The following is a 16295-nucleotide window of genomic DNA, read 5'->3' on the forward strand; positions in this document are numbered from 1 at the left end:
TTTTTATATTGAATAAGAATATAGTCAAGTGTCAATTTGAGAAAATATCATCTCAAGCTCCCAACTCTGCCTACACCCTAGTAAAAAATAAATGTATAACTAGAATGTGATGTATAATATATGCAGTCCAGACAGCAGAAACATATCTAGGTTTCTCCAAATCTGTGAGAAGGAGTAGAAGAAAGAAACCCAAGTAGCTGTGACTGAGAACATGATGCTCATTTAGGCAAAAGCATGTTGGGTGGTATTATCTCCTGGTATTCTGAATGGTGCAATTTCTGTTGGGAGATTCCTCAGTGCACAGGTCCTGCTTCAGAGGGGTCCTTCAGCACCACACAATGAGCCTGGCACTGCCTCTTAAACAATTTTACTTTTAAATAGTAATTTGTCCAGGAAGAAGAGAGCAATGTTTTTTTACTCACATATAATTTCAACTTTTTATTTATTTTATCCTGTTTTAAGTTCACTGCCTTTATGCTGTAATAGACATTTTTCTGGGTACTTCCTAGCTCTGGATTTGTTTTGAACTGCCCTCCTGAATGACACCAAGTGTACTGTTCTCCCACTCTTATCTTCACACTTTCTTATATGATGTTCCTTATTCTTATGTGCTTAGGCATCCTTATTCTCCATGCCAAATATCCTCCTACTCTATATTCACATTCTTCCTTTAAACTGCATTTCCTTAAAGTCTACATAAAATAATCTGCAAGTTAAGAAATATAGCAACTCTGCCTTGAGATCTGACAGTCTTCTGATCATCAGTTTTGCTACTGTTGGCTGAATTCTTTCATTTATGTATAATACTGACTAAATCAGGGCTTCATTTTTCCTTAATATCACATGTATTGTCTTTTTTACCATATATATATTTCTAAAATTTTGTTTTAAAGTACCTCAAAGTTCATTCCAACTGGTTTCCTAGAGGCCACCTGGCTGGGCAGTGCTTTTTGTTGTCTTCTTGCTTTTCCAGCTGAAAGCCTACTGACCAAAAAAAAAAAAAAAAATCTCAGTAAAACATCCTTCTCATAAGAGAGCTGAGTCCAGTATCTTAGTTACAGACTTAACAAGATAAAATCACCATTTTTGAGTTCTGTGTCAAGGATATTTGTTCAAAGAAAAGCCCCAGAATGAATAAAAAGTACAGGTGAACCAAAACATGGGGTTTTTTTTCTGGGCTTGTATGCAGTTCTTAAAACTATTTGTTGTTGTGCTGCTTATAACCTCATTTTCTTATGCTCTTTTTAGTGCTAGATGCCTGAAAATAAAAAAAAAATTATATCCCAACCAGAGTAATTTATAAAAATTTTATTCATGCAACATTAACTACTACTTGCCTCTAAAAAAACCCCCAAAAATAATGGAATTGGGAAATTTTCAGGCTGTCTAAAATAGGCTTACCTTAAAAGAAATACCTTTTTTTTTTTAATCTGCATCCAGTAGTGTAAAAAGCTAGTGAAATACTGCTCCTCAGTGTTTCTAAAATATGTACATTCTTCATTTGTTTGCTATTTGTCTGCAGCATAAAATTCAGCCTAGAATTCTTGCAAGACAAAAAAAGTCATTGTAAGCCAGTACTTCAGATGCTTTGCTGCAAGAGAAGTAAATCTAAACACTGACTGCTAACAAAACAGAAACTGTAAAAACATTGCTAAAACAAATGAAGCTGACATATTACAGAAAGAAAAGTGCTATTTTTGAACACAATTATGATCTTTTAGTAAGTCTTAAATTTCCATTTAGCTATGTTAAAATGATTGTCTCTGAGTTAAATAGGTCCAATAGCTTTTTCTCTTAATGTATCAAGGAAGAGCTAAAGCTGGGACCAGAATGGATCCTTTGGGAGTTAAGTACAGAACTCCCAGAATAATTTGTCCACTAAACTCTTTTGGAATTAGCTTTCTTATTTCCTTAAACTCTGATGTAAATTATTGATACATAATCAAAACAGGTGCCTTGTTATAGGGGTTGATCTTGTTGATAAGGCAGCAGCATCACCTGTCACCCCCAAAACTTTTGGTTTTCAGTCTCAGCAGTGTCATAGCTACTCATTACCAGAAAAATTCTCCCAGGATGCGTGTCAGGCTGGACATGCATCAAAACTTTTTACTTTCTGCCTGACCTAACTTTTCCTTTCTCTCATTCAAGCAGATTATTGAAAACCATCCAGTTTTATGTGTTCCTGGGCTATGAGGAAAACAGGAAGCAGAAAAGGAGATTCTTTCCTGTTCTGCTGCTCTGTAAATTGAGTCCTACATGTGTCGCTTGTAGTTCCAAAGAAGTTTGTAATCACTGAGTTTGAGGGAAGGTTTTTATAAATTATATTTTCCTTCAGCTTTCTCTAGTTTCTTCCTTTAAAATATTTTTGTGACAGAATTATTCACATTTATCCCTTGTCTCTGAGGTTGCAACCTGGAATTCTTCTGATTGTTAAGAAGTATAATTTAAGTCACTCAGTAATGAATCTCAGAATGAAAACAGATTTTTTTGAATTCACACAATGGTTCTTTGTACACTGCGTGCCCCAGTGGAATTGTTCTGTATCCTAAAAACAGAAATACCACTTTGTCTTCCAGGTTTTACCTTGAGTAGTCGCATGGATGTTAGTGTGAGTGGAACTCGGATCATTAAGGTTATCACAGAGGTGCCTTATTTTTGTCCTGGGGTTATGACTCTGTGGTTTGGTAAATTGGCTGAAGCAGGATCTTAATCTCTTGCAAACTTGAGTATTTAACATGAAAAACCACTCTTTTTTCATAAGAATGAGATGCAATAGGAAACTACTAGTCAATATTTTTCCTGTGTTGCAGACAATAAAGAAAATGTCTTCCAGTTTCCATGTAGGACCTTTTGTCACAAAGGGCAAGAATGTACATGAGTCATTTTCAGTTGTGGATTCTTTTTCCTTTTCCCAGTGAATTTTCCTATTATACAAAGATCTTGGAGTCTTAATGCAAAATTTCAAAGTGTTTCTATTAAGATATTCTGGATTTGTTTTTTTGGGGTTTATTTGCTTTGTTGTGGTTTTGGGTTTTTAAAATTTTAGAGGATGGTTATATCTGCCGACAAACTGTGTATCTTATGCTATAATCATGCTTTGTCTTAGAAAACACTTTTGTGGTACAAACACAAGAAAAACACCCTGTTTTGCTCAGACTTTGTTTGAAGGAAGTTTCCTGGGTCTTAAGTACTCCAAAGCTGCAAAACCAAATTCAAAATGTTACGCAAATTCCATATATTTTTATAGCTATACAAAAAGGAGTGCAAGAAGGTACCTTTTTAATTTGGTAACATTTTACAACCACTTTACAGTGCAACACAGAAAAAAAGTTACAGAAAGCCACTCAGAATTGTGCAGTTCAGCTGCTGCATCCATGAGCAAGCAACTCCTGCTTTGACAAATGAGACTTGACCACAGGCAGGATGCGGTTAAGAAATAGTAATAAAATGCTTTCTTAACTGGTTATTTCTGCACTTTTTTGTGTCCCTTTGCTGAGATGTGACAGCATTTGGGGTCAGGTGCCCAGCTATCAGTGGAGATGGAGTGAAGCATCTTTCTTTGAGCCTTTGCTGCCACGGACTCAGCCATGACTCAGCCAGGGGAAGTTAAGTGATTATACTTAACTTTCTCTACTATGGTAAAATAAGTTGCAGAGAGAACACACTGAAAGCCAAGGACCTCTAAATACTTTTCCCTTTTATGGAATAGAGCTCCCAGATCTCTATTTCCTGGAGATTGTACTCTAAGCCTACACAGTGGTAAAAGAAAGTTCTTTGCATTCACTGATCTGTATCTGTCTACAAATTTGAGCTCAGGGTCTAATTTTTTTCTTAACTATTTTAAGCAGTAAGTTTATAATAATAGACCAAAATGTTGAAAAGCACTCCATTCTCTCTTTTATTTCTTTTTCTTTTTCTCTTTTTTCTTTTTCTTTAGGTTGTCTCCCCTTAGTGTGGGAATGAGCAGAATTTGGTGAACTAGAGAAGTAATTTGTTTGTTTTTTAACTCATTTTGTAGGTGCACAAGGCTTGTGCATACTGAGATTGTAGATCTTCACCCACATCCACTCTGCCTATGACATGTGAGTTAATCTCTACAAGTATTTCGTTTTAAAAGATAATTTTGAAGATTTTGTCATTTGTGAAAGAATGGAGTTTTGGGGGAGATCATTTACTTTGATAAAAAAGTACAATAATGTAAATGATATTCTTTGATAAGATAGAGGTAAGCCAGACAGGGCTTGATCAATGGAAAGAAAAAAGAAATAAAAATAGAAATAACAGGATCTTGAAATTATTTCAGTGCCTAGGATGCTAATATGTGCTCATTCACATTGCCTATTTCTAAAGTGCATGTGTATTTTTAAGCTCTTTTCAGTGTCTTCAGGGCCAGTAATTACAGGTGTTTCAGTTGGTACCTCACTGTATTGCATGTATTGTTAACATATCATTTCCTTCTTTGACTGAAATGTGTTTGCTCTTGTGGAAAGGAGACAAAGTTGGCAAAGCAAACGGGGGCATCTTTCCAAAGGCTGTGCAGCTGGCAGGTGAGCCAGGCTTAGAAGCAGGCTAGTCAAGCTCTTCACACTCTAGCTCAGGGTTCAGTAAAGCTGTCAGCTGGTTTTGTAAATAGAGACGTGAATTTCTGTAAGCTCCAAGGCTGCGCTCTGCCCTAATGCTCTGCTGAAAAAGAAAAAATGTACCTTCCAGTGACATAAATTTTCCAAGGATATTTCTTTATCTTCTATCTACATTTTTGAGATGCAGATAAACTCCTAATTCATGTAGAATGTTCTTACAAAGCCTCCCATTTCTATCCATTTTGACTCCATGTGACGTTTACTGTGGTTGTTTTCACTGCCCAGCTAAAGGGGCATAAGGTCACTTCAGCAGTGATGGAAGAATATTTATTCACTAATATTAATATTTAAGTTTCCATCTTTTCTAAGCCTTTGCCTTCCCTACCAGTATCAGAAGGCAGTAATTGTTTGTGAAATGCAGAACTCCTTGCAGAGCATGGTATATCCACTTGAATTTACAATGTATGATATCTGTGTTGGGTAAGCATCATAGTCTTTAAAAAATCTGGGCTACTGACTTTGAGAACACTGCACAGGTTAAAACTAAGCTTTTAGACTGAAAGTTAATAATTTTGAAGTTCTAAATAATGTAGCTTATTAATTGAACTATATCCTTATACTGAAATACCGAAATGCAGTGCCACTCACTTTGGCAGTGTAGTGAACTGCAGCAATGCAGTTAAGGTGTGCAAAGATGATGTTTGATTCAAGAAGCCAAAGAATATGAATAATTATGTGTAAGCTTTCACTGCTCTAATATAGTCCTCAGCACTGGGGTTTTCTGGAGTGGTAGTAGGAAAAAATGGAAAGTCAAAAGAAGAAATTTTCCTACTGATCAGTACAGAGATTTGAAGCTTATTCCTATTTGCAAGATAGCTCTGTAAGGAAATCAGAGTAGGGTTCTAATTGTGTTGGAGACAGCCTGAACTCAGTCCACTCCAAATCTGGGGGTTGTTAAGGTGGCATAAATTCATCTTTCTGCCCTCTGTTTTCCCTTGTCTGTACTTTCTGTGCTGCATCTCTAGGACAACACAGCTCACGATTTGTCTCTTTCTATTCTTAGACAAGCTTACTGATTTATTTCTTTTTCTTTTAAAGATTTTTTTGATTTCTAAATCTGAAAAATGAACTGAAACTTGATATGTTTAATCGCTCTTTCTTGTTTCAAGATAAGTTGCATTACTTTTTTAAGTTTAGTATGTACTAAGAACTCAGCTAAGACTAGGAATAAACCACTTTGGTGCAATAGCTTCTACAATTCCATGTAGTACTGCAAACATGCTTTGGCCATGACTTGAAACATTCCTGATTTTTCAGGCCCAGCATTGGGTTGAATGTATCAGAACCATAATAAATTCATTAGGCAAACACTAAGAGGGATTAGATAAATAGCCAGATTTATATATTTTATTTTCTTCTTTTTTTAAAATTTATGTTCTTGCAAATTCAGAAATTGTGTAGGATGCCAGGATTTTCTTATAGAGATGAAAAGTAAGTCTATGTCATATTTTTTAGTTACCTTGTTTCCATCTCAGCTTCATGTGTTGTAAATAGTTGGTGACTGCATTTGATACAAAAAACCATAATTGTTGAAACACACAGATGTTCAGTATCTGTCTAATGTGTGGATTTATTCAAATATGCATAATCATAAATATGTATTTTCCATCCTATTAGGGACTTTGTTTTGCCTTAATAGCCATTTTTAAATATTTTATTAATAGAAAATTTCCTCTATTCTTATTTGAAGTCAGAGGTGGGTAAAATCATGATACAAACATGAAGTACCACTTACCTTTGTAGAATTAGAAAACCACCTGTAACAGGTACAAAATTGTCTAGAAAAGCTTGAAATACACTGTCCCTACAGCATGCACTCCTCTGAAAAATCTTTATGTCCACTGTTCAAAAAGAGTCTGTATCTTGGTCTTCATAATGATGTCACATATGCTGCATCTTTTTCAGTATTGTTATTGAGGAACTGCAATATAGAATTACTTTTTCCTGAACACAGCAATACTTGTGTAGGATCATTTTTACAGTCTATTTATTCTGCATTAAAGTTCACGTGAGATGGCCTTGTATTCCTCTTCTAGTGAAAGAGAAAATTAAGTTTCCAACATAATGTGAAATAAACCTAATAAAAGCATGGGTCTTAGCTGCTTCTGTAGTCCAAAGTTTTCACACATTCTGTAGGTTTTACAACACAGATTTTCTTCTGTGAGAGTTGAGGTGAGGCACTTGTCACTACTGAGACTGCTTCAGTGTTTCTTGTGAATGATTTTGCCTCTTTTTGCTTTTATTTTAAAGCGACAGATGTATTTTGACAAATGCAATTGGCAATCTCAACAAACCTATATGTTCCTGAATCCATTTCTTTGCCCACCCCTGAAATGGAAGGGAAAACTGTAGCAGGTTAATTTACAATGCAGGAGTCAGCAGTTCCTGGTGGAGACACCAAGTGTGCACCAGGTGGCCTCAGCTGTGTGTGTGTGTGTGACCTGCAGGCACCACCGGGGAGTGCAGTGATGTGTTCATGAGGACACTGATGTACTGATGAGAACAGCTCCCTGATTCCTGGGCAGGTGTCACAGTAAGTATTGCAACCCATCCACTGCCACTCTAAGGACTGATTTGTGCTTTGCACTGCTGATCCTCAGACTTTGGTGCAGGCTTTCATGCTGATGTTACCCTTGTGAATGCATTGCCTCCCCTTGATACTAACAATAAGAATTTTCTCAGCTAATAGGTAGTGATTTTTTTTTTTTTTCCTTTGGGCATTTCTGCTGTTTTGTTTTGGAAGTGTCTTGCCCTTTGTTGTCTTGTGCAGAGGTACACCAAGTCTTTTCACAATTCACCTTGCTGAAAGGAAGAGTGCCACCCTCTAGGGTTCCAGTTTTGGTCCTCTGAGATGTGAGATCATGCTCTGTAGCATTAAGGCTATTAGTTACTAAAAGGCATATTGTGGAAGAGATGGCTGAGAAAGGGACCCTAGCAATATCTGTCAGTATATCTGCAGGGAGGTGTCAGAGGATGGATCCAGACTCTGCTTGGTGGTGCTGAGCAATAGGACAAGAGGCAAGGGCAGAAACTGATGCAAAGGAAGTTCCATGTGAACATGAGGAAAAACTTCTGTGCAGATGATTGTGCACTGGAACAGATCGTCCAGATAGGCCATGGAGTCACCCTCACAGGAGATATTCAAGAACTTTCTGGATGCAGTTTTGTTCCATGTGCTCTGGGATGACCCGGCTTGAGCAGGGAGGTTGGACCAGATGACCCCTGTGGTCCCTTCCAACCTGAACCATTCTGCTGTTCTGTGATATCCAGGATGTGATGACAGGATGCTGTTTACTTCTTAGAGGCTATTTAGAAAAGGCAGTTTGGTCACATCATAGTGACAAAGTAAAAATTGTAAAATGGAGGAAAGAGATGGAAATAGCAACAAGAGCAGAAGGTTGTCTGTTTTGAATGCATCTGCATTTGCTACTTGACCTTGAAAGCTTTAGTTAATAAAACACAAGATAGCATTTTTAATTTAAACCTTAATACTGTTTGTTATTGTAAAGTGATCTCAGTTTTTGAGCATAGAGTTTTAAATGGATTTGATTTGTATTTTTGGCATCTAACCCAGCCTGCAGATCACGAGGCCTCCCAGAGCTTATGCCTTCAGGTTAACTTGAAACAGATACTGCCAGCAGTGCATGGTCCTCTTAGTCAACATTGCAGCTCCACGTGCTTCACGCTGCCCACCATGCCAACCTTACCTGAAGACAAGGGACAAGCAAAAGAGGCCCAGCACAGCAGCTCTCCTCCAGCCAAAGTAAGCTCTCTTACTTACAAAGGTGCTTTCTGACACTAGCTGGAAACCTGAGGCTGAAACCTGTTTGTATATATTTAGGAGTTTATAAAATCAAATCTGTTTGTTGCTCTATCTTAGGGTGTTTTGCTTAATTGATGAAGATATGAATGATCCTTTAGCTGAAATCCTTAGAGTTCCTCAAATATTTTATAGCCTAAGGGATGAAACTTAAATGGCTCAAGCAGTTGTTTATAATTTTGAACTGGAGGCTTATAAATGGTTCAGAACAGACAGACATATATCAAAGTTGTCCAGAAATGTCCTTTCTGATGTTATTAAAGAAAACTTTAAACTTTGAGAACAGAACTTAGGCTTTCACTTCAACAACTAGTGTTGTTTTTACAGATATAGAGGATGTTATGCAACTCGTGTGTGTGAAAGATGGAAATGGGTTTTTTGGTTTGTATTCTTTCTCAGTGCTTTATTTGCCAAAGCAGTAGATGAACATACACTGGAGCTATACAGAGGCAGGTGGGTGCTATCCAGGCATATTGATCAGTTGGCTTCAAATTTGTGTGGCATCTATGTTTTTACATGTTTTATTTCCAGATAAATATAAAAAATCAAGAACAGATGGGTGTTCCTCATTTTCATTAATCTATACCACAGATAAAAAGTAGCTTTATGCTTTAATAAACTGGGGTTGGATTTTTTTCAGTTGTTAGCTTAGCTGAAGTAAAGAACCTCACTGCGATTAAGAAATCACAGGTTATCCAAATCATTAATTTTTATGCAAACTGGGGTAAAGAAAGAGGATTTATAATCTGGCACATCCTCAATTAAAGATGTGACACTGTCATTTGGTTTGGGGACACTACATTCCAGACTTTAGGTGAAAACATCCGCTACTTTAACATTGTTGGAAAATGTCAGCAGTGAGCTCTGCACTGATTTGTCCTGCCTTCCATCTGAATTGCACATGGTGCTGAGTGTTAATTTCCTGCCTTAAGATAAACACCTCAGTTGGATACAAGTTCATCAAGACTACCATCTGATAACATATATTAGCTCAGGAAGATTGTATTGGGGTTTTTTAACTCACCTATGTGAAAAATGTTTTAGTACAAAAGACTTGCTATATAAAACACACCCAAAGATGAAAAATGCAAAAGTCTAGCAGACATCAGTGATTCTAATCCTGAATGTGCTTGTCAAGTGGGAGAAATGAAAATTTCCAACCTCCTAATACAAAAGCATTAAATTTTTAATACATTTTCCAGGCCTTTTAGATGTAGGTCTTAAATGACCTGTGGTAATGTGATAGTTCATGAATCAGTTCACTGTGCAAAATGCTTCATTTTAGACAAATGATTATTTTTAGGCACAAAATCACAGTGGAGTGATTTTAACCAACACACTGCTCATAAACCTACTTAAGGTTTGCCACTGGCCAATGTTGTGAAAACTTGAACTTCTTCATAGCTGTTGTCACTCTTGGCTCTTGCTGCAGGTGAAGTTCTACAGCATGACTCTAAGTCACTCTAAGTAAAACATCTTATTGTGAGATAAGGACTTGCAAGCAAGGAGAGGGCATCAGAAAGAGCTAAAAGCTGATTAATTTATTTTCTGCCACTCAACAAAATTTTCCAAGTCTGGAATTTCATCTCATCTAGAGTGCTGTCTGGTGTCTAACAGCTTCCTTGTTCTGTTTCAGGAGATTTTTCCCCACCCTTTCCTTGCATGCCTAAATGCACACAGATTGCAAAACAGTTCAGACAAAAAGAAAATGAATTTTACATTACATGTAGCTTTCTGCATGCTTCAAGTGTGATCATGCTTTTACATGATGGGAAGACCTGGGTTCTGTGTCTCAAATTAATTTTGAGAAAACAAATGTGGGTTTTTATTTCAGTATTTCTTAAAGCAGCCTGTGTTTCTCTGAAGTTCAGTCCAGACTTTTAGTTAATATCTAAGAATATGGCCAGGTGACAGTGGGTTTTCTGTTTCCTGTTTTTTGTTTTTTTTTTTTCCCCAGTGCTTTAAAGGATTCAGGTGTTATGCAGTAAAGTTCTGTCACCTGTCTGTCTGGCATGGTAGGCCTTTCAGAAGAGTATCTTAATGTTCCTTCTCCCCTCACCATCCCATTAATGTAAAAATTATCCAAATTTGTCTGGATTATAAAAATTCAAAAGCACATTCTCTGTATGCTTAGTGAGGGCCTGGTAGAACTTAAAAGCCAGAACATCTGGCGGTTCTACTTCCATCCCTGATCCTCTTGGCTGTTATGTTATGGACCAAACTGCCTGTGCCACCTCTCAGCCCTCCAGACACCTCCCTGCAAGTCTGCATGGCTCCTGGTCACCCTTGTGGAGCAGTTCCCACCTGAGCCACAGAGGTGGAGTCAGTTTTACCCTACATTTTTGTTGAGAGGAGAGCTTTGGACAAAAAAGGAAGCAAAGACAGGGGTAGCAGGGAAGCACTGATAGTGGAAGATGAGGCAACTGTTTGGAATAGCTGAGGAGCAGACGGGGCTGGAAGCTACCAAGGGAGCAGAGTTAAAGGCACACATATAAGAAGGTGATGGAAATCTGTGAACATCTCTGTGCAGCTGTAAAACACTGTACTGTTGTGAGGCAGCTTAAGCTTCCTGTCAAAGCTCCTCTTCCAAGGCCTGTGTAGAGCAGCCTAAGCTCTCCTCAGTCTAAAACAATTCCTTTTGATTGGAGCCAGCTGGCCCTGCAAAGAGCTTCCTGCTCTGGCTCTTCCTGACCCTCTCCTGGACAATGCAGGTTTGGACAAGGAGGGCCATGAGGTTTCACTTGTGCAGATGCTGAACTCCTATAGCTGCTGACCAGGATTAATGTTTTCTACCTGACCTGAACTAGCCTTGACTGCAAACTATTTTTTTTTTTTTACTTCTCTCTCTCTCTTTTTTTTTTTTTTTTTTTTTTTAATGAGCTGTTTTTAGAGTCCTAAAATGGGCTTAAGTGACTTCGTGGCTGATGTTACATCATTCAAAAGTTTTTGCTTTCTGGCAGTCATGAGATTAGTATAAACACTGTGCATGTGTATTCAGCTGCTTTGCCCTACAAGCAGGGGAGTCACCTGAGTTTTGTCATTGACAAAATATATTGTCCTTTTTTAACATTTTCAAGCATATTACTAAAAATTGCTTTTAAGCTATTGTCATAAAATGTCACTTGTGCATTTGAATCACATATGCTTTGGGATTCTGACATTTTCAGAATTACAAGGATATTTTTCCTAAATTTAAATCTGCCCAGTGTTTTCTTGGCATGTTCCCCATCCTGCGCTCCTATGACTGACAAAGTGAACTTGCCAAGGCAGTTCATATGAGAGTTATGAGTATGGAAGTGTGGAGCTGCTTTAAAAAATTAATTATTGTAAAAAAAGATGCTATTTGCAGTAGAATCAAGAATCCTAACTCAGGTGTCCAAATCAAGGCTTATTTCATTACCTTTGAGAGGTAGAAGGGTTATGCTATGTATTTAATATTATACCATTTTCCACGTAATTCTAGAGTTCTTTGACTTGATCAGAAAATACATGATTTCAACAAGAATAAAATGCAGCACTGGGAGAGATGTTGCAAGGGGTTCTATGGCAAATGACAGACATTAGCAGTCAAGTAAGAGTCAGCTTCCTTATGGAATAGAATAGAGTGCTTTAGGATGGAAGGGATCTTAAAGGTCATGCAGTTCCAATTGCCCTGTTATGGACAGGTATAGTAAAATATGGTGAACCCCTGGATGCAGGAAGAAATGATGATGTCTGGCTCCAGATCAGAAAGCTGAATGATAGCTTTATTAAAACTATGCTATATTACATTAATATAGTATTTAAAGAGATATTATCCTATTCTACATACTTACCTATCTAACTAACAAACTCATAACTCTGCTAAGAGTCTGAGACACAGCTGGATCCAATTGGTCATTGAACCCAAACAACCTTCACCAGAATCCAATCAAGCAATCACTTCAGGTAAACAATCTCCATACCACATTCCACATGGGGAAAACAAACGAGCAGAGATAATGATTGTTTTCTCTTCTTCTCTCTGTGCTTCTCCAAGAAATCCTGAGAGACAGAATTATGTCTCTCTGTCCAGAGAATGTGAATGTCACAGACAAGGACACTTTCCACTAGACCAGGTACCTCAGAACTCCACGCAACCTGGCCTGGAACAATTCCAGAGTCTAAAACTGACTTGCTGAACTGTGACTTACTACATTCTTCATTCTATTAATGTCTAAAATAGTGCTATTACAACAGCTTTTTCTTACCTTACCTGCCTTACAAATTTCTTGTGAAGCTTTGGGATGTAGTTTCAAGAAAATTTTAGACTCCAGATAACAAACTAGAACAAAACTCTTGTATGTATCAGTGCCTAGCAGAAGCAATTAGGATTTGAGTATTTATAAATTATTCTTTAAATTTTACAAGTCACTTGACAGCAGCCAACTGCCACTTCTGGGAAGCTTTCCCCTCCAGCTGTTTCTTGGTTTTAATCTGAATACAGTGCTTGGGGTAGAAGTAAGAATTTTCTTTCTTATATATGAGACATCCACTTTAATTTATGCCAACTTGATGCATCTCAACTTGTGATATCTCACAGGAAATGGAATCCTTTTCTTCAGCTGAATGGTGTCATTATGCAGAAGGTGTGAGATTAAGTTCTTGAGGCAAGGCCTCATATTTTTAAGCAGGCAAGCACGTATTTATATTCAGTACCAGCCTGCCAGTTTCTTTTAAAAATTATATTTTATTTTACTAAATATTTTAATTGTATTTTAAAGAATATTTTTCCAAGTAATTTGAGGGAAAACCATGAGGAGCTCTTAACAAGATAACTTTAAATTATTTTCTGAGGTTTCAAGTATCATGGGGGTATCATCACACTTAATATTGTGTTTGTTCAAGATTTCATTATACATTACTATGATTTGGAGGGTTTGTGTTCTTAATTTAGCCCTGTTATACAGAGCTGCTTTTCACTCTTGCATTCAGCTCATAAACTCACTGAACTCTTGGACATGTACTTCACTATAGGAATGGTTTGCTGTGTGTAAAACTGGACTGTCTGCCTTTTTAAAGCTTTCTCATTAGCTCCATGCTTATTGAATTTAGCTTGCATGCATTAAAACTTTTTAAAGAAAACAGATCTTCCAGGTATCCATCATGTCTTTTGAGTAATTTAAGTGTAGGCCTCTAATTAATGTTTGTTTTGTCAAATTACAGCTAATTATCTCTTATTTAAATTACTTTTTCTTTTTTAGGTAAATTGAGAAATACACATTGTTTTCCACAGAGAAAATCAATGTTCAATGGTGTGAATTTCTGCTTAACTACATTTTTATATTTGTCACACACCATTCAGGACACAACTGTTGAAGGGACAACATGCAGCACACCTTCTATTGTTCTTCCAGAGAATGCTGTCACGCCAGATGTAGAAATTGATAAAAATCTGGTTAACAGGTACTATACAATACATTATCAATCCATCCGTAAATTCCAGGGTGTGTTTCTAAAATATTGCCCTGAAATGTATGTTGTATGAAAATATTAATGCTGCATCTCTGTGATTTGGTTGTATTGCCTTTGCATTTTGAGACTGGTGTTTGGGATGCTGGGTGGAGTAACAGGATTATAATTTAGACTAAAATAATAGAGTTACACAGAGTAACTTGCCTGGCAACCCCACTTATTGAGCTGGACAACTTAAATATCTAGTTTGAACACTGTAATACAATGGGGTTTGAAGATGTTTTGGGCTTGTTCACATAGATGGGACAAGAATACCACCTTGAGGTTAAGCATATGTGAAAGTAAGTAATTGAATAGAAATAGTAATCTTTTTTGAAGTTGAAAACTTCAATTCAGTTTTCAGTTATTATATTTACTCTGATAAAGCATACTTACTGACCTGGTCTTTTTAATTTTATTGACCTGCCTCTAAATTTTTAAGTCATGGTAGTAATCTAAAGAAATGCAGGGACTTTTTTCTGAGAAATGAGGTTCACAGTGAATGAGATTAATAGCAAAATTTAGAACTCCTTTGTCAGTTCAATTTCTGCAATTTTCCTTCTTTCCGCAATCTCCTCCATTTTCCAGTTGTTTGGTGGTGTGAGGGACTGCAATAAATGCTTTCTGTCTTCATTTTTAAACCGAAGGGCTTTCTTTTTAATATTAACTTTTAATAGGCAATTAGGACCTCTTTTTGGTGTAATACTCCATAATTTTTTTTCTTCATTTTTCTCTCTAGGCCTCGGAGTCCTCACAGGAGACATTCTAACCGTGCTACCAGGAATTCAACAAGTTCACTGACTTCTGTTGGTAAGAAGTGATTATTCATTTCAACTAGGATGTGTTCCCAGAAAATGTGACATGCAATAAAAACCTATAGAAAGAGTCTGATTGTACTGACCACATCTTTTTTTCTCTGCACACTGTGTAATGCATGCACAGGGAATGCTGCTGGGATGTTGAATTGGAGTCATGAGCTTCCAGCACACAAATCTGAATTTAAACCAAAACAGATATTTCACTGACAATAGATTGCTTTAGAATATTTAATTGTAAGTATGGTTTTTGGCATCCTTGAAATTGAGCTAAATTTAATGAAATTAAAGCCAAAGTATTTCTCCCTCCCCACCAAAAAAATCAATCAAAAAACAATAGTGAAACAACTCCACACCCACAAACAAAAAACCCTTGAGTTTTTGCTGCTTGCTTGCATTCTTAGCTTTTCTGAAAACTGATGGTTCTGTAATGGCTCTTGTCAATTTAAAAAATGTTTTTCTCATATTACCTGGTGACTTTCCTCCCCCTCATCCAAGCTGTTCTTTAGATGCTCATAAAAGCCATTTATAATTACTCACTCAGAAAGGGCCTTGCCTTCTTTGCTTCATCATAGCTGGAGAATTGCAAAAGTTTAGTGTTTTCAACCAATTTAAATGCCACAGATTAATGAAGTGTTAAATTAATTGTTAAAACTATTGTGCATAAATCTTTGCTGGGTGAGTTTGTGGGTTCTTAGCCTTGAAAAACTGAATATGAAAATTCCATGAAGAAACTCAGTCTACAACAGAAATGCCATTACAGGTAGTTGAGATAGATCTAATGGCACTTTTATTTAGAAATGAGAAACTGCATTGGAGGCACAGTTGGAAAAGCCAGTTTCACATATTCAGAGAATTTCTGATCACAGTGAATTAATCTTAGTGGGTTACCTGTGGTTTTGAGGACTTGCTCTAAACTTGAGATTGTATCAACATAAGGAATGAGCAAACAGTAATTTTTTTGTGACATGAAAGCTGAAAACTAAATTTATAGGTATAAATTTACAGGTTTGTTTTGAACTTGTTACTCTCACATGCCACAATATAGATGGAAATGGAAGGTCCAGCTCTAATTCTGCCATTTTCTATACAGACAATAGCGGTCATGTGATTGATCTGGTGAATGATCCACTACCAGATGTCAAAATATCAGAGGAAGACAAAAAGAAGAACCTTGAATTGTTAGAAGAAGCAAAGAAAGTGAGTGAGAGGTTCCTTACACGCAGAGGCAGAAAGTCAAGAAGCAGCTTCTCAGAGTCACCCACAGGTAGGGGTAGATCCTGAAAACCAGATTTTACATCCTCCTTCAAACATCTGTAAAGGCAAACATCTCCTGTAATCTATACATTGCTGCTGTTGACATATACTTGGTTAATTTGAAAGTCAGAATCCCTCATGTCCTCCACAAAGTTCCACAAAAAACAGAAATGACCCATCTGTACTACCCAGACGTGTCAGGGTAAAATGGTGTAAAGTTACACTGCAAACAGTGTAGCAAGAAAGCATGAAGTATTTATATTGAAAAGTGAAAAATACTCAGAAATTGTT

At 37.0% G+C, this 16295-nt stretch overlaps 1 protein-coding gene across 39 annotated transcripts in view; it reads left to right on the forward strand.

The window, feature by feature from the left end:
- Window positions 1-16295, forward strand: part of IRAG1 (inositol 1,4,5-triphosphate receptor associated 1) — a 96677-nt gene that overhangs the window by 57726 nt on the left and 22656 nt on the right. For 24 of the 39 annotated variants that reach the window (XM_085581333.1, XM_085581342.1, XM_085581335.1 and 21 more), the window contains 7 exons: window positions 4019-4082; window positions 7088-7173; window positions 8215-8403; window positions 12479-12557; window positions 13784-13884; window positions 14672-14742; window positions 15841-16014. In XM_085581333.1, coding sequence (XP_085437459.1) covers window positions 8285-8403; window positions 12479-12557; window positions 13784-13884; window positions 14672-14742; window positions 15841-16014 — 544 coding nt within the window. In that variant the 5' untranslated portion in view covers window positions 4019-4082; window positions 7088-7173; window positions 8215-8284. Of the gene's footprint in view, window positions 1-4018; window positions 4083-7087; window positions 7174-8201; window positions 8404-12478; window positions 12558-13682; window positions 13885-14671; window positions 14743-15840; window positions 16015-16295 lie in introns of those variants that run through there. The other 15 variants (XM_085581362.1, XM_085581367.1, XM_085581360.1 and 12 more) reach the window with 6 other exon arrangements.

Source organism: Lonchura striata, chromosome 5 (assembly GCF_050655825.1).
Source record: "Lonchura striata isolate lonStrDom1 chromosome 5, ASM5065582v1, whole genome shotgun sequence".
Taxonomy (NCBI): domain Eukaryota; kingdom Metazoa; phylum Chordata; class Aves; order Passeriformes; family Estrildidae; genus Lonchura; species Lonchura striata.